Source organism: Sceloporus occidentalis, unplaced genomic scaffold, assembly GCF_023333645.1.
Source record: "Sceloporus occidentalis isolate IW3139 unplaced genomic scaffold, rSceOcc1.0.p SCAF_203, whole genome shotgun sequence".
NCBI lineage: Eukaryota > Metazoa > Chordata > Lepidosauria > Squamata > Phrynosomatidae > Sceloporus > Sceloporus occidentalis.
The window spans coordinates 585,126-603,914 of NW_028317183.1; the positions used below are offsets into that span (position 1 = coordinate 585,126).

Genomic DNA, 18,789 nt, shown 5'->3' on the forward strand with positions numbered 1-18,789 from the left:
CAACTTCTGCAGCCGGTGACCGTCCGCACGATGCGCTTAGACAGCCTCCCGTGCCGGCACCCCCCCCCGTGGGAAGTGCTGGCAGGGGAGGCTGTCTGAGCGTATCGGAGAGTAGGATGCAGGTCCCCTGCACCGCTGCAGGGGATCTGTATCCTAACCCCGCTGCCTGCCCGGCGCTAGACCCCGAATATAGGCCGCACCCCCACTTTAAAGACTTAAAGTGGGGGAAAAAAGTGCGGCCTATATTCGAGCCAATACGGTATATATATATATATGTATATATATATATATATATATATATATATATATATATATATATATATAGTTATAGCATGTATAGACTGGCTTTCACATGGTATTTTTTACATTGCAATCGGGGCTAATTAAGGATACAAGCCCCTTACACAGGTAACTGACTTATAAAGAATGATCTTTAGAATTGTTTCTTTTGAGGTGTATTAAATTATGCATACTGTGCATTTTCCAAAGATACCATGTTCACTACTGAATTTCGGTATGCTTCTTTTATACAGTGTTCCGTGTCCTGTGGGGAAGGAATTGAAGTGAGACAAGTCCTTTGCCGTGCTGGAGACCAATGCGAAGGAGAGAAACCAGAGTCAGTAAGGGATTGTAATCTGACTCCATGCAATGGTATGTATTGTAAGTGTAAGTCTACTTCCCGCATAGCTTCAGTTTATATTACAAGGAACGATCAATAATATTCCAAGCTTTCAGAATTAGAGCCAGGGGTGGATCCTGTAAGTGGCACCCCCCCCCCCCACCAAATGTAAAGACATCTACAAAATTATGTTAAGAATATTTATTGCACCAATTTGTAAACTGTATGTCAACTGTAAACAACAAGAAATCTGAAAAAATAAATTAATAACTTATAAGTAAAATAAATACGTTTAAATAACATTAACTGAACATATAATAGTGCTTTCTTTAATAACCCTCCAAAAAAACCAGCGTCCACATTGCCCACATAGAACCTGACCGGCACCCAAATTACACACACATAGGACGTGCCATCTTTGCCCCCAAACAGCCCAGCATGAATCAGCATTGTTCCCAAACAGCCGAGTGTACGCCATCTTTGTCCTATGAACACGCTACCTGTGCCATCTTTGTCCCATAAACACCCTGCCTGTGCCATTTTTGTCCCATAAACACCCTGCTTATACCATCTTTGCCTTTTTGACAAATCAACTATACACCTATGATTAACACAAACACTTTTACACTCACTAATTCACTTTCATTCACACAATTCATTCACACAATCATTTATTCTTTCACACAAATTATTTACATATTCATTGATGCATTCTCACAAATTCATTAATTCTCTCACTCATTCAAACAATTCATCCACACATTAATCCATTCATTTTCGCTCTCTCATTCTGACTCTTTATTTCAATATTCTTGCTGCCCTCCTTTCTCCCTATCTACCCATTCTCACCCCCTTCTGCCCTATCTACCCCTTCTCACTCCCTTCTCCCTATCTACCCGCTATCCCCCCGTCTCACTCCCTTCTCCCTATCTACCCCCTCCTAACTATCTACCCTCTCCCCCCTTAGAAGTTCACTTACCTTTCAGGAGTCCTGCGGTGGGGGTGCAAGGCCTCTGTCTCCCAGCTCTGCCACTGTATGGAACAGTATAGAGTGATGGGAGTTATGATGTTCCTTAGAGCATAATTATGTAATGAAAAAGACATTGGAAATGGTACAGCATAACACCCATCACTCTCACACATTTACCAATCCACACATTCCACACATACCAATCCACACATTCCACACATACCAATCCACATTTACCAATCCACACTTACCAATCCACAGATTCCACACATACCAATCCACAGATTCCACACATACCAATCCACTCTCACTCTCACTGAATGATTTCCTACCTTTCCTCTTTTCTTCTTACAGCAGTCAGCTCCTTTTCTTCCTCTTCGCTCCTCTTCTTCTGTCTTCTTCCGGTTCAGAGGGCACGGACGGCGGTGGGCGCGGCTTCAGTGTTGTGCGCCGGAATCTGACAACAAACCCCGGCGCACAGCAGCAGTTGCCGCGTGGATCGCGAGGGAGCGGTATCGGAGGTCTTTAACAGACCTCCGGCTCCCTTGAGTGATTTTAAGACGGTTCCCTTGAACCGCTCCGATACCGCTCCGTTGCGAGCCTTCTCCTCCAGCGGCGGACATTACTGTGTCATTACAGACCGCCCCCGCCCCCCACTAGGTACGCTACTGATTAGAGCTCTTGTTGGAAAAAAGCACTTAAGATTTTTTTCAACTATCTCACGGTAGGATTTTTTTCAATAAAGGAAATAGTTTTTTTTTTATTTACAACATTAATAATAATTTATCAAAATAATAATTTGGCATTTAGTTTGCTCTTCTTCAGACAAGAAACAGATTAGGCATGTCTCATAATATTTAATGTGGCAATGTTGCAAGCTCTCTAAGGTAGGAGGCATCACCACTGGTGGTAGCAGGCAAAACTGAATATTGGCAGAATCCCTTGTGCTGCTTGAAGCACTTTGTTAGAGTGCCTATTCTTTATAATAGCAATAAAAGCAACATAAGATAACACACCGTGTGATTATGTCAATGGCAGATGAGTGTGCATGACAGGAAGATAGATTGTTCTGTAAATATGAAAAGGCATTCGTTGCTCACTGTTGATAGCACTCAGCAATCTAAATAGAAATATGTTTAACTCATCGAGCTATCTTCCAGCTAACCGTTTCTTCCTGTGATCAAGCTTCAAGTAGGAAAACATAACTCTCTTCTTGTGGCTGGTCTTCATTTAATGGTTTGCAATAATAAAGTTAACTTTACATTTTAATATACCTTACTATTTTTTTCTGGTTCTGCAAACATCGCTATACTTTTTGTTCTTAAGTAAAGCAATTTTTCTCATTTTATTTAGAGCACTATATATTTGGGCATGTTCTACTCCATGCCATCATGTTTTGTCTACTAATTAATTGTAATTGTACTTTGAAAAGGAATATATATATATAGACATTTGCATTTTCAAAGAATAAACACATGGTACCAGTTGAATGTGTTTAACACAGTTTTACTTTAAAAATGCTTTGAAGCAAAACTGTAGGCTGGTCAATATATTTACACATCTCATTAATGCTAATGATTTACATACATGGATATGTTGTGCAATATCTTTGATTGTAAAGTTTACTCTGTAAGTAGTCACTAGGTGGCAGCAAAGCTCTTTCAGTTGATCTAATTTCGACTGCACTTTTAATAACCCAAAGTAAAATAGAACTTCGAGCAGAACACAATCAACTAAAGACATACTTTTTCAGTTGTAATAATTAGAAACTTTAATGCCCTCGGCACCACAAATGTTCAACGGAAATATATGAAATGTCTTCTTTAAAAAGATTCATAGGCTGTATAGTTTCAGCTTATAAAAAAACATTTCTGCCTTTTATATTAAAGGCCGGAATGTGTCCTTACACTCTCCTAGCAGGCATCTAAATTAGAAAGGAAATGCTAAAAAAATAACTGTTATTTAGTTGACCTATGTGGGTCAGATTCTTATATAATTAAATTCTCATGATATAATATTTTACATATAATACCAATAAGCTGAATCCAGAATATCTTTTCTGCAGGAGACGGAAACAGTTGCAATGACTACTTAAATTTCCAAAATATTTTTATACAGTTACAGATAAAATAAAAGATATCGGAAATACTAGAAAACTGATGGCCAAAATGTATTTACAGAAGTATAAATTAAATGACCATGTAACTTGAGGCCTGTGAAATTAGACAGCTGTTCAGTTCTATAATTTACCAAATAGTGACTCTTGTAAAAGATCAGACCTTAGAAGACCATTTAAAAAAAACACCACTGAAATTTGAAAGTGCTGTATGTTTGTTAATTGTACACTGGCGTGTTATTATTAAAATGAAAAACCCTAAATAAAATATACTTCAGGTATGATAGTGTAGGAGTATAATTATAACAACAATATTATAATTGACAATATACAAAACTGACAGTTATATTAAGATGTACTGGCACAGAAGGAGAAGAGGACCCTGCTCTCACAAGCTTCCAAAATATATTCCAAGGATATAGAAGCTGATGGTTGTTGATGATGGTTTGATCGTAGTGGGGGTAATGTGGAGAAGTCAGTGTTGTAAAGATCTTGAAGGTGAAGGAAACAGATGATTTCATTGAGAATGCAGGTTCTGGGTATTATGAGGATAGGTGCTTCTCTGAATATTTAGTTTTTTTGTGAGTGTGGGGACACCAAAGAATAGACACATAATAGGTGAAATACGTTACATATAAGGTAAAAGTCATGATAAAAAAGGGATATAGAGAGATTTAAGTTGTGGGCAGAACAAAGAGCGTGGTTAGGAAAGAATTTGAATGTAAGAGGAGAGATATAAGGGTACACACCTTTCAATGGCTTTATAGGAAAGGTCAGGAGTTTAAAAATGAATTGTGGAAGGTATGGGGAGCCAGTGGTAGGGCTGGCACACCAGGGAAGAAGATGAAGAGCGATGATATTAAAATATCTGGCAGATGTGCTCAGAATATATTGAAGTGGTGAGAGCGTTATGGGAAGGCCAGTTAGTAGGGAGCTGGAATTTCCCAGACTTGATATCACACGAAAATTAAATGTTCAGCAGTAATAGAGATATCAGGAATTGGAAATAAAGGAGATGTGGAATAACTGGAAGCTTAGTGTTGGAGTTGTTGTCCTTCAGGCAGTGGGATGCCATTCAGAAGGTGAGTCAGGAGAGGAAAGTTAGTTTAACATGTTATATGCATAGAGGTGGTACTGGAAAGACTGAGATGTATTTTTTCCAGGAAAAGTGTAGATAAAGAAGGTTAGGTGCCCAAGAACTGAGCCCTGATCACACCAACAGAGTGACAGAGCAGATGATCAAGGGGCAGAGAAGGAGATGCTAAAGGTGCAGTCAGAGGTAGGATTTGACTGAGAAGATAGGTGTGTCACGGGTGCCACAGAGTGGTAAGGATAAATAAGGAGAAGTGACTAGATCATTATTAATTGTTCTGTGGGCAGCCTCAGTAGAGTGTTGATGATGGAAACTAAATGTGAAAGGTTTGTTCAGAGAGTTAGTTGGTCAGGTGATTGTAGGTTAAACAGTATTTTAGAGGCCATGGGGGAGAGGGGATGCAAGACAGTAATTAAAATGGGATAAAGGATTTAGGGAAGGTTTCTTTAAAAATGGATGGAATAAGTAAGAACTTTAGAAAGAAAAGGTTGGCGATAAGAGGGCATATACATCAAAAACAGGTGTTGTTAGGTGTTACAGTAGCAAAGCAATTCCAGGGTGGCTGCTGTACCATAGGTGAAATTTCTATGAGTCTGTGAGACATGTAGATAGGTATGTAAAAGTCAGGAAAAACAGAAAAGTCACTTGAAATCTGAATTCTGCTTGGCGCATTAGTATTTTCAGCTAATAAAATATGCTGATTTTAAATCCTAGTCATTACCTAGAAAATTAACAGACTAGAATACAATAAGGGCAGCAAACTATACTGCTATAAAACAATACATATAAACTAGCAATACCCTATATAAAACCTTTGTATATATAGGGGTAAATTAGTCCTACAAAGTGCTTATCTAGCTCTGCCACTGCCCCTTCCTTGTTTAGAACTCATGTAGCTTTAAGTAATTTGCAAAATCTAATATTCATTTCTCTTTCTGGCACTGTAGGTGCAAAACTGCTTATGCAACTGAGCTGTGACATAAGCTCGATGGCCAGATTGCTGTTATCACCTTATATTTATGTTGCACACTGACCTAGCTCTTTTCAAGGTGATAGCTTCTGCATCTACTTCTGCAGCTGTTGTCCATTCTACTGAATACCTGGACATGATGTCAATACTTAATTTACAAGGAAATGTGGTACTGAATACAGCATACTATAGGTCGGTTGAGGAGATTAGAGATCTTCCATGTAATGAACCCCATTAAGCAGTGCTCTAGGCAGGGGTGTTGCTAGGTCTTTAAAAGATATGAGGCTTGAGTCCACAGCAGATTGCATAGCAGTGGAGTCTGCTTTGGGAGTGATCACTGTGCACATATACACACACACACACACACAACTGTTTCCACAACATTTATAAAAGAACGGATTTATTCATTTCCGTCAACCTCTGTAAAATACGTAGCCAAGTCTATCTGGTTTAGATATCTAATTTTAACTCTAAAATATGTACATAAGGACTCACCCCATGACCCAGATTGCACCCTGCACCCACAGTCTCCTCTCAGAGTCTCATGTCTCCCTTTGATCCTCCCCTTTCTCATTATCTCCCTTTGCTCTTTAGCTCTCCTCTTCTTTCTCTCCAATTTTTCTTTCTCTCCCTTTCTCTTTGATCCCCCTTGTCATAATCGTTCCTCGTCTTTCTCTTTATCACTCCTTTATATCTCTTTTCCTTTCTGTTATCTCTTCCCTTTCTTTTTTGTTTTTTTGTTCCCTTTATCGTCCAACCTCTCTATCTCTCATCCTCTCTCTCTCCATTTTCTCTGTATCATTCCCCCTGTTTCTCTTTACCTCACACTTTCCCTAACTCTCTCCTTTCTATATTTCTCCTCTTTTTATTTATCTCATCTCTTCCATTTTTTTTTTATCTATCCTCTGATTTCACTTTATCTTCCCCACCTCTCATTATCTCTCCCCTTCTCATTATCCCTCTGTCAGGGCTCCGGTAACCAAGCCGGGTAGGAGCCCAGTTGCAGAGGATACCAGCATGCTGCTGGAACATGGCTGGAAGCCTAAGGAAGGGCACATGGCAGGTAGCACTCAGGCACGGGACACTGCAGGGAGCCCTCAGGCATGGCACACCTGGTCAGGGAAGCCGGGTCAGAACCAGAAGATGACAGGAACAAGCAGAATCAGCAGACAAGGAACTGTGTCAGAGTAAGCTGGTCAGTAATAGGAGATCAAGAACAAGAGGCAAATCGGTAGCCAAGAGCAAGGTCAGGATGAGCCGGGTTAAAATGGGTAGAATCTAGCAGAAAGCTGCTAGCAGCAGGACCAAAACACAGAGCAACAGCAGTTGGCTGGATACACTGCAATGCAAAGGCCCTAAATTGTAGAATCAACAGGTATTTAGGGGGAAGTTTGCACCCAGGTAAGCAGATGCAGCTGTTCAGGTCATTAGTATACAAGGTACTTTGTTCTGACAGGTGGCCTCATAACACCTAAATAAATACTGTCAGGGCTCCTACTTATTACCTATTCCCTTTCCCTCTCCTTTTTTCCTTGTCTCTCATTATCTCTTTCCTCCTCTTTATCTCAATCTCTCTTCTGTTTCTTTATCTCTCCCATTTGTCCATGTATCTTCTCCCTGTAATTATCTCTTTCCTTTCCACCTATGTCTACTCATATTCATTATTATATTAGACATTTTTTCCCCATCTTCCAACACACGCTCTCACATATTCACACACATACATACATACAAACATACATGCATGCATTCTCACACTTACCCTCTCCCTTCTTCTCTCACTCACCTTCCACAACTCAACTGTAGTTGTGGCTAGCCCAGGGGGCATGAACAGATTGTTGATGGACGGACCGACTGCCCCCCTACATACGCCACTGGTGCTGAGGATAAGGAGTTATATCCTGGTGCTCGGCATTAGTTTGGGGCCAGTTAGGGGAAATTCCCAGCCGGCCCATAGCCCCTAGTAGGGACTCTGCAGCTTAAGAATGCTTTAGCCCCAGAGTCTCCATTGGGGACTATGAAGTTGTAACTCGGGGACTTCCCCTTACGAAAAATTACTGCAGTTTTTCTGAAGTAATACTGCAGTTTTTTGGACATGAAAAAACTGCAATACTGGACTTTTACTGCAGTATTACTGCACATTTACTGCAGTTTTACTGCATTTGTACTTCACTGTACTGCAGTTTTACTGCACATTTACTGCACTTTTTTTTTATATTGCAAACCTACAGTTGTACTTCAATGTACTGCAGCTTTATTGCATTTGTACTTCCGTACAAAAATAACTGCCGTAAAACTGCAGTACAGTGAAGTACAAATGCAGTAAAACTGCAGTAAATGTGCAGTATTGCAATTTTTTCATGTCCAAAAAACTGCAGTATTACTTCAGAAAAACTGCAGTAATTTTTTCGTAAGGGTCAGCCCCAAGCAATGTCCCTGGCTCCAGGGAGCCTGCTCACAATCACACGGCTAAGCTATTTGGCCCCAGTTTTGTGGCAGAGGAGGGCTTGACACTTCCTCTAGACCTCCCATCCTTGGCCCAGTCCACCAGCTGTGATGTTTTCTGCAATCCTAAGGATGTGGCAATTAGTTTCTAATTTGCTAGTAACAAACTTGCAGCTATTTTAGGAAGAGTGTAATAAGCATTTGACGGAAAAAAACAAGACACATTTGAATTCACAGCTGCATTCTGATAGCCTTCATGATGTTTTAAGCTTATCAGAATACAGTCATTTTCCCTAACCAGAAAATGTGTCAATTAGCATGAAATAATAGTTCTAAAATAATATATTTCTTAGCACAGTTACAGCAATCGCAATTTTACATGCACATTTCATAGACCCTCGATGCGCTGTTATTTTAATTGAAGCATTAGGTAAGATTAAAGTAACATTAGATATGCTAACAAGACAGAGGACCAAGCAACATCATGTGTGTGTTTTAAGAAACACATGCATAGTGAATACAACAACAATCAGGGCTAGTTCAAGGATTTTTGTCACCTTAGGCAAAACATAATTTTGCTGCCCCTTTGGCTCTCCCCCTTGTATATTGTCCTTGGGGAAGAGTCATGTGAGCACACGATACACATGACCTGCCCCCCTGCATTGATGGTGCCTACATTCCAGGCACAGGTCGTACACCTCAAAGGCCAGCCCTGGCACCCATATTGCATACATAGAACTCGCTGAGCACCCAGATTGTATCCAAAAAAGTTACCCCTGTTGCATACACAGGACTTGTCCCAGGAACCAGATTTTACACAGAAAAGGACTTGTCCAAATTGTATCCATATGATTTTCCCATAGAAATAGGATTTGCCCAGATTGCATCTACAGGATTAACACCACACCCTAGATTGCACCCACTGTCAGTCAAGGCTGCGGTACACCCCTTATTCGTTCTATACCCTTTAGGCCAAAAACAGTAACAGTAATGGACAGACTGTCAAAAAGCACACAAATTCCTGCCCATATACACACATGACTGCCCATACATATGCACATTCTTGATTACCCCTACACATAAACATCCTACTTTACACTTCAATCCACTCTTTATCTCTCCTCCTGTTTCTCTCACACTTTCTAATTAGGTCTCCTTTTTTCTTTATCTCAACTTTTACATTTCTCTTTAACTTTCCTTCTATAACTCTCCTCCCCATCTCTAATTATCCCTGCTTTTTCTCTTGATCTCTCCCCTTTGTCTCCATCTCTCCTCAATCTCATTATCTGTCAGGACTTGGGTACACAGGTTGGGTAGAAGCCCAGTTGCAGGGGATACAAAGGGCTCTGTCTGTACCCCGCGATGCATCATGACTGGTAGGTAGGTACAGACAGGCAAATAGAAAACACACAAGGCTGGAGATTATATATATATATATATATATATATAGTTTACAGTCTATATTGGAGTGCGCTGGCAGAGCAGGTAAAACAGGACTGGCTAACAAGCGTGATAAAAGCACAAAGGCAGATGCACCATGGCAGAATACAGTCTTCAGATAGCGGATTGTGAAACAGACGGGATACAGACTTCGGATAGAGGACCTTGGAGCAGACTTGGTACACAGAGCTAGGAAAGTCTATGGACGAGGCACTATGGCTAAATAGCCCACATGGACTGGAACTACTCTGAAGGACCCTGGCAGGGCACAAAGCTGGAACTCCTCCAACAGGGCACAAGGCTGGAACATGGCTGGAAGCCCTTGGCAAGGGACACAACATGAACATGGCTGGAAGCTATAGACTGGGCACTGGACTCATGGCAGGGCACTGGTCTCATGGCAGGGAGCCCTCAGGGAGGGCACACATAGTCAGGCAAGCCGGGTCAACACTAGGCGATCACAGGAACAAGAGCCAAATTGGAATGCAAGAGCAAGGTCAGGACAAGCATGGTCAACACCAGGAGATCAAGGGCAAGAGCCAAATCAGGAGCCAAGAGCAAGGTCAGGATGAGCCGGGTCAAAAGTAGAACCCAACAGAGACCTACTAGGAACAGCACAGGGCCAGGATGCAGAGAAACAGCAGCGCTGCATACACCACAATGCAAAGACCCAGACTGGAGGGCAGAGCAGGTGTTTAAAGGCAGGGCTGACAGCCAAGTAACGTGGCTCAGCTGTCCTGAATTTTTAGTAATGGTTGTTCCTTAGAGGGAAGCTTGGCTACTAGTGGCTGCAGGTAGGCATGACAGTAGGTAAACGATAGACTAACATACACTCCCAGACACCCACACAAACATACCAGATACTCAATCTAACACAACCACACACATACTAAAATACCCAGAGATCTGTTCACAAACTAAACTACCTACATACTCACAAACATACCCCAGACACACACTAACATACCCAGACAAAAACATATATTCACATTCTAAAATACCCACATACACAAACATACTAACATACCCAGGCATACACTTACATAACCAGGCAGACACGTGTTCACACACTAAGAAACCCAGACACACACAAACTAACACACACATATTAACATACCCAGACATGAAGACACACACTAACATTCCTACATACCATACATTCTTATTGTACGCTATAACATACCCAGGCGGACACACACGTACACACAGCTCACTTAACCTTGCAAAGCCTCAGCCTGTCTTTGATGCAGCTGCTGAAAAATAAATAAAAAAATAGCCCACTACCTAAGTCTTTGAGTTAAAGAGGTGCACTTGAACGCTATACCACACCAAGGTTTATTTTATTACCCCGTTTAAGTATCTTGTTTTCTAAATGAATTTGATAACATTTGATAACATTGCAAGGTGGGGGGTTGTTTTTTTTTTTGTTTTTTTTTACATTTTGTGAATTTCAGTTGAATTTTTTTCAGCTTGCATATAACCCGGGAATGATAGCATAAAAACGGTTATTTTCCTTTAACAAATAGTCCAAAAGATGTTCGTGATACCTTGTCAACCATCCAACGCTCACAGAGTAAGATGTACAGTCACCTAAGCTTTCAAGAACTCAGTGGTCCCTTCTTTAATGAAGTATCCTCCTCTAACTCTTGAAATATAAACATTGGGCCACTAAAAAATATCACTAATGTATTTGGACTATATTCCCTGGGATAAATACTGCACTGTCAATTTCCCTTTTTAAGGATGTAAAAGTTCTGTATGTAATTTACTAATTGTTATGCACTGAGTTCATTGTAACAAAGTACTGTTGTTTTTTTGCAGATGAACCATGTCTTGGAGACAAATCTATATTTTGCCAAATGGAGGTACTTGCACGATATTGTTCCATACCGGGGTACAACAAATTGTGCTGTGAATCCTGTAGCAAGCGCAGTACCCAGACACCTCCTTTTCTTACTGAAGCTGCTGAAACAGAAGATGAACTAATTTTTAATCCCAGTGATTTATCCAAGGCTGTTGTGATGCCAACAGCTTCGGTACAAGGCCCTGAAATAGCTGTCACTGAGAAAAAAAGTATTTTGGATATTCTCTCCTCCATTGAAAATGATGGCAGTCTGCATCTTCTTCCAGAAAATAAATCAAAAACATCTGATACAGCCCAAAGAAGACCACAACTAGCAGCAAGCAAGATCACTAGGCACGTCACTATGGTACCGCACCCCCCAACTCAAAGTAGTAATATCCATTTACACAAACCTTCTTTTGTTGTAGACATACATGCTGTGGCAGCTGTTAACACTAACTCAACAGGTGCCTCTTCTGTAGTTAGAACCTCAAGGAAAATTGACAAGTCCTCTGACAGAAGACGTCCTTTGCAGTCATCAGCTATAGAAAGATGAGTATTAAGTGATTAAGAACTAAAATCCAAAGGTCCAAGGACACCATAGTTTATTCTGCTTTTGGAAAAGCACAGATTGTCAGCTCGTTTCATCTGTATATAACAGGAAGTACAAAGTGCTGGTTCACTTACTGGTTTAATTATCCATCCATACCATTGTTTGTTTTGTTTTTCTGGTTAGATTATTGTTGAGGAAGTGCACCAAAGAAACCAAAAAATGCTGTTGTCAAGTTCATTGAAGAAATACGGAACCATATTTGTACATCAAGTGATAATGTCCCTGTAGGAGCATATTGTAATGTTTACACCTTAATAGAAGGCTTGCTGAGATATAGTAGTTTGCAATACATGTCCTATGACTGATCTATACTAGGGGAAAAATGCAAGAAACCGTGCAGCTGTTTAGATGTATTATATTGCAAATTCAGTATTATTACCATGTCATTGTGCTGTCTAATTATTGTTTACTAGTGTTATTCCTGGGTGCTAAGTCATGCCTGTAAGTACAAACTGCCTTATTTACATTCCTTAGGTTGAGCTTGAAAACAGTGTTCTTATTAAGGAGTCCTCCTGTTGACGTACTGTTTTGAACTACTTTGGGTTCTTCATCATTTTGGAGGGTCCTTTAAAACTCTTTAGCTGACCCTTCAGACTAAATCAGACATAGTTGCAAGGAACAGTATGCCCTTTAAAAATGGCATGTTTATTAAATCCTGTTTTTCTTTTTCAGCAAAGCAACCAAAGTTTTTTGGGTATATTGTAACAAAGAAAAAAAAAACAGAAATTGCTCATGTTGTCAGAAAAAAAAAATAGTTAATGACTTGCTAATTATATAAGCCAGGGACTGTTTAAAAATTTTCACAATGTAGAAGACGTGAACTATGTTTAGTAAATGTATCATTTAGATAAATTGTAAAAACACTCATTCACTGAGATTTTTCAAATAGGGCAGTCAATTTTTCCAGGACATATATTCATTTTACATGTTGCTGAGCAGCTCATCTAAGATGCTCCCATGTGGTATGTGAGATTTTTTGTGTTCTGGAGAAAAATGCCAATGTGTTCGCCATGTATTCAAGACTTAGTCTCGCTACTACTAAAAATTCCACGTCCGATACTAATATAACTACGGTGTCTAGGGCTGAACTGAGATATATTGTCAAGCTTGAACCTTTCTTCATTCTTTAGCTGAACAAGAAAGTAATGAGTAATTACATGATTCTTTAAATGGACTATCTTGATTCAGCAAGTTGATCAAAGTAGGGAGAGAGATACTAATTTCACCTCAATTTTCACAACCACAATGCATCTGACTGCAGTAAAGTACAAATGATTTATGCCAGGAATCATATTACCATAAAGCCAGTCTTACTCTCTCATGTAGCTGTAAAGTACTTGTATATAAAATATAAAACTGAAGATATTTATTAAAAGATGATTTGATAGACTTTATTTACAAACTATTTACAATTATAGCATTTGACTTTTCCTGCAAAAGTAGGTACACAGACTGTATGTCCATGCATAGGTAATAAGCTAACAGATCTACTGTAACATAAATACGGGCCTCAGTAGGTAAAATGAAAATAAAATTTCTAGCCCCAAATCTTGTCACCTAAAAATAAAATATTAAAAAAACAACATGCAATTTTTTTTTTTCCAAATAAAAAAATTGTTGGCACAAAGTAACACTAACGATATATACACCCAGTGTGTATAAATAGGTATTAGCTTTAGGAATTTAGATTTCATAATGTAATAAGAAAAAAAAAACGAAAAACATTTTCAATGAACATCATTGTAAAAAAAAATGGTGGAATATAGATTTAAGAACAACTTACAATTTAAAGCGCATAGGAATTCCTATGTAAGAATTGATTAGTAGCCATGTATAAGCTAATCCTAAAACCTAGTGACTTGACACCTCTAAAGAATTGCTGCTAGCCAACTGCAAGACTTTTGATGGTCGAAATAAAACATAGTTTTAATGTTAGATTATTAAGACAACCCCTGTACTTCAAACAGATAAATGTGTTGAAATTTCCCAAGAAGAACAATGATCTGCTTTCATTTTCACATGGTTTGTGACAACTTGGTGTAGATATTCATTGTGTTTAACGTCCATATTCCTTTTGTTTAATTCTTATAGAGCTATTTTTGTGACTTTTTAAGTGTACACTACTGATGCTGTTTGTTGTATTGGGGAGCACTTAGCAATAAAATGCTTTTAACATATCTAGTTTGCTTGATGTGTTTTTGTGCACCAAATGTGGAAATGTGATTCTTAAGGACAGTATTATATTATAACACCACTGTAAAATATCTCCCACACAGGCTAGTTATTGCTATTACCACCTAATAGAGTCTTAATGAGCTTTCATAACATTCTTTGTAAACTTGAAGGGTGAAAGATTAAAGGAATAGGAACGTTGCTGGTCACAAAGTTATATCTGTGATTAAGAGTTTCCTACAATCTATGAGATCTAGTTTCACCTATTTGCCCAGTAGGTCATACCACCAGCCTTAGCATGCTGTGCAGTACATCGTAAGCAGAACCCAAGGATAATCACAAATAATCAGTACAGTACAGGCTTTTAGAAGAGTAATCCTGTATGTTGACAAAAGTGTTTTAAAGTTGCTAAACAACCTAACACAGCTAAAGCTAAAGGCATATTATATCAACTCAATAGGCCAGGTAGTGTTAGACTGAGTGGTCATGTTACTGATTAAAATGATGCTTTAGTGATACATGAGATCTAGTTAAAATACTGCAATATTTACAATTACCTACTTGCCTTTACATTTCCATACATTTTTACTTAACCCGTATCCATTTAACTTCAGGAGAGCCAAGTTGAGAGAAAAGCAAGCAACTCACATGTTTATTAATTCCCAGGTTTCTTGAAATAAAATGTTTTGTGAAACTGAAATGGAGTCGTATATTATATGTTTAAATGTAAAATATAACCCAGCTGTATTTAACATTTTTATATATTGAGTTTCACAAAATTCCATTTTACATGTATTTTTCTGCTAAATTTTCACTTTTCACATCCAAGTGCCATGTCTAAATGGACTATTTTCTTTAGTGTTAATAATGTATTCCTTCACTGTCACAAGAATACCTTATGTAGAATTAAAGCATGCATCTTTCTTTTATACAGTACCTAGGTCCACTAAGCCTATGCCTGGGGTGGTAGCAGTTCTGCTACATGTTATGCCACATGTTATGCCACTAGTCAATGGGCTAGTTAAAAGAGAGATCAGTAATCTCTCCAACTAGCCGGTGAACAATGTGTAGGGCTGTGCTAAATCGGGCACAGTCCTGCATAGTTTCCTTCTGCACTTCAATGTGTTAAGGCTAGGGCAGGGCCAAAGGTAATTATGCCACTGCAATATGCGTTCATGTTTGCAAGGCTGTTTAGGGGCAGTAGACTGTCCCTTTAACAGCAACAACAGCAAAATACATTGTATGGATGTAGTTTCCATACACAAGTCATGTTTTATAAGCTTAGCATTTTGTCCAATGTACATCAGGTGTTTCTGCATAGATGCTTTAATGGACTTTCCATTAGCGTGGGAAGTAAGCGACAACATTTATAGTAGTTGTCCCACAGGAATTTATTGTGTTCATGTTTTTACACAATTATTTTTTTCACGCCAAATACTTATTAACTTTGATAGCCAGGGCTTCATCTCTAAAGACTAAAAAGAAAGTACATTTATTTTCTTCTTATTATAATGCAATTATCTGCATAGCTTACTTGGTATGCAAAAATACCTTTATAGAGGCATGCTTTAATTCATTTTTTTAAAATCGAATTATAGGCTTCATAGAATAAGCTATACAATTTATGGTATAATTATTTTTTACCATGTGAATAGGTTCTAGGGTAATTTGTATAATGATCTTAAAATACATAGTGTTTTCTATGGCTACTTAACAAATAAAATTCTAGTAATTACATTGGCTGTGTCCAGAATGTTTAGAAATACTTAAATAAAATTTCTGTGTACACAGTAGTTTATAAGAAAGTATTACAAACATTTCTACAAATGCAGCATTCATTTGTGATAAATGTATTATTCATCACTAAAAACTTTGTTGAATAAGCTGTAAGTATACAGCATCTACGATTGCCATTTTACCATATTACCGTATTTGCTCGATTATAAGACGACCCCCCAAATCTGAATATTAATTTAGGAAAAAAAGAAAAAGCCTGAATATAAGACGACCCTATAGGAAAAAAGTTTTACCAGTAAATGTTAATTCATCTAAACTATTTTTTTTAAATAAAAGCTATGATTGAGAAAAATATTTTGGTTTTATTTCCTTCTATTTTCCAACCTGCCCCCCAGTTATGCACATCTGCCCCAGAAATGCCTTATACCCCCTATATGCCACTGTGCCCCATGATATGCCTTTTAACCCTATATGCCACTGTGCCCCATGATATGCCTATTGACCCCCTATGTGCCACTCTGCCTCCAGAAATGCCTTATACCCCTATATGCCACTCTGGCATTTAGAGGGTTAAAAGGCATATTATGGGGAAGAGTGGCATATAGGGAGGTTTAAGGCATTCAGGAGGCAGAGTGGCGTATAGAGGGTTAAAAAGGCATTTCTGGAGGCAGAGTGGCATTAAGGGGGCATTTCACAGAGGACTCTGCCTCCAGAAATGCCTTATGCCCCCCATTTAACACTCCCCCGCCCCCCCAAACTTACCGGTGCTACTGACTTCCCTGTCATGTAGCCGGGGCAGCATGTAGAGCCCACACACTTAAGCTGCAGCCGGAAGGAGGCGTGGCTGGCAGCGGGGGTTGTCTGCATCCCCGACTGTCAGAGATCAGAGTTCCCCGCACCGGTCGGTGAACTCTGATCTCTGACAGCCGGGGAAGGTGTGCGCGATGGACGCAGACAACCCCTGCTGCTAGTCACGCCTCCTTCCTGCTGCAGCAGAAGTGGGGCGGGGGAGACAGGAGGATCCAGGTCCCCTGCAGCTGCATCCCAACTCAATGTGGTGAGTTCAACTCCCAACTACGGACAATGACAGGCCTATAAAAAGAATACAGAACTATGGATGTTGACATTATATGTCAATAAAACATCTGTCCATGTTAAGGAATTCATTATTTTCAAATGCTCTGTTTTACACCAAGAATTACACTAAAAATTAAACAGAAATGTGTTTATATTATGTAGCAAACCCCGTCTACTGTAATATAGCAGATGGAAATTCTAGTAACCTACGGTTCTAGCCACCTACAGTTCAGAGAAATCATTATTCAGAAACAAATAATTAAGGAATAGGATGGAAAAAAAGTAAACTTAACTGATTCATCGTGGTGGGTGTTATGGCTAGTAAGCTGGGCTGAGCCCATATCTGGAGTTGCAAGAAAGTAAAGTTGGACTCACCAGCTGTGTAATGCAAATCTACAGACACGAAGGACAGAACAATGAAGTAAAGGAGGACTTTTAGTTGGCTTGGCTCCTGCTTCCACTCTTTCATAATTCATAAATCGTCCCAAACTTGTCTCTTCTAGTTCTACTTTATTTTAAATAACTAAGCTTCAACCAAAGTAAAAGCCCTAAGTACACATAAGTCAATGTCACGTGGGTCTATTCACCAAAGTGTGAGTGTATGCAAGTTAGAATGATATGCTAGTTTTCTACAGCAAACTCTCAGGAGTTGGACTAAATGAATCTTAGAGAATATTTGAATTACTTTCCAAATCCTAGCATGTAACGCTTTTAGGATCTGGTCAGTCAATTTAACCATTTACTTGGCTGGCAATTCTACTTTTTAGAGGATAAAACTTTTTGGGTCTTATGAGGGTCAGTAATAAATGAATTCCCTGACAATGTTGAAGGGTCCTCCTGTATAACCCTATATTTTATATTAAGAATATGCGATCAAATAAGAAAGTTGATGTATAGTTGTCTTTATGTGTATCTTCATTCACAGAAGATGACTTCTCTTTATGAAGAGAAAGACATAGGATCAGACAGTGAGAGAAAGAACGCCTTCAACGTTGTTTCCGCATCGCTAAAGGTAGTTGGTGGAAGTCTCATACCATGTCTGATTTCCTGCTCCATAAAATCATGCTATTTTCCTAGTACTCAGCTCTCACCCTTTGCGAAGGAAACCTACTTCTCCTTCATTATCTCTTTCCTGTCTTATAACCCTAATTGCCTCATCAATTACTTTCAATTCCTTTCTTCGCCCTACCATTTTCACTAACCTTACTGCCTCTGAATTTTCCACACACTTCAATAATAAAATTGAAACTATCAGATGTAAAATATCTACACAATCCTCCTGCTGCCCTTATCCTTCCTTAGATTTTGCACTACCCCATACACTGAACTCTTCTTTGAACTGTAGTTTGCTCTCCGGAAGAGTGGTCACAAGCGCCATTGCGAGAGATTCTCCCTCTTGCAAGATGGCCATCAGGTTGAATACAGGTACTGCAGTCAATCATGCAAGTCAATAATTATGCAGTGACATCACTGTCAGGGGAACCATCCAGTTCCAACAAAAGTAAAAAAAAAAAGTCCACAAATATAAAAAAACAATCTTTCCAAAAATCCTGACATGGAAAGAGTTAAAACACTAGCATTCCAAAAATCAAATGAATGGTTTGATGGGATAAATTGGAGTGGCTGGATTCAAAGATGTCCCAAATAGGGAATAGGCACAGACTGACCAAAATGAAAAAAGCGCACTTCTCAAA

At 39.1% G+C, this 18,789-nt stretch overlaps 1 protein-coding gene across 1 annotated transcript in view; it reads left to right on the top strand.

Annotated features, from left to right (window-relative positions):
- The window catches only part of LOC149278046 (A disintegrin and metalloproteinase with thrombospondin motifs 3-like), a 92,134-nt gene extending 80,082 nt beyond the window's left edge, over positions 1 to 12,052 (top strand). The window contains exons 21-22 of the mRNA XM_089502442.1: positions 534 to 651; positions 11,475 to 12,052. Coding sequence (XP_089358568.1) covers positions 534 to 651; positions 11,475 to 12,052 — 696 coding nt within the window. The remainder of the gene's footprint in view (positions 1 to 533; positions 652 to 11,474) is intronic.
- Positions 12,053 to 18,789: the final 6,737 nt, after the last annotated feature.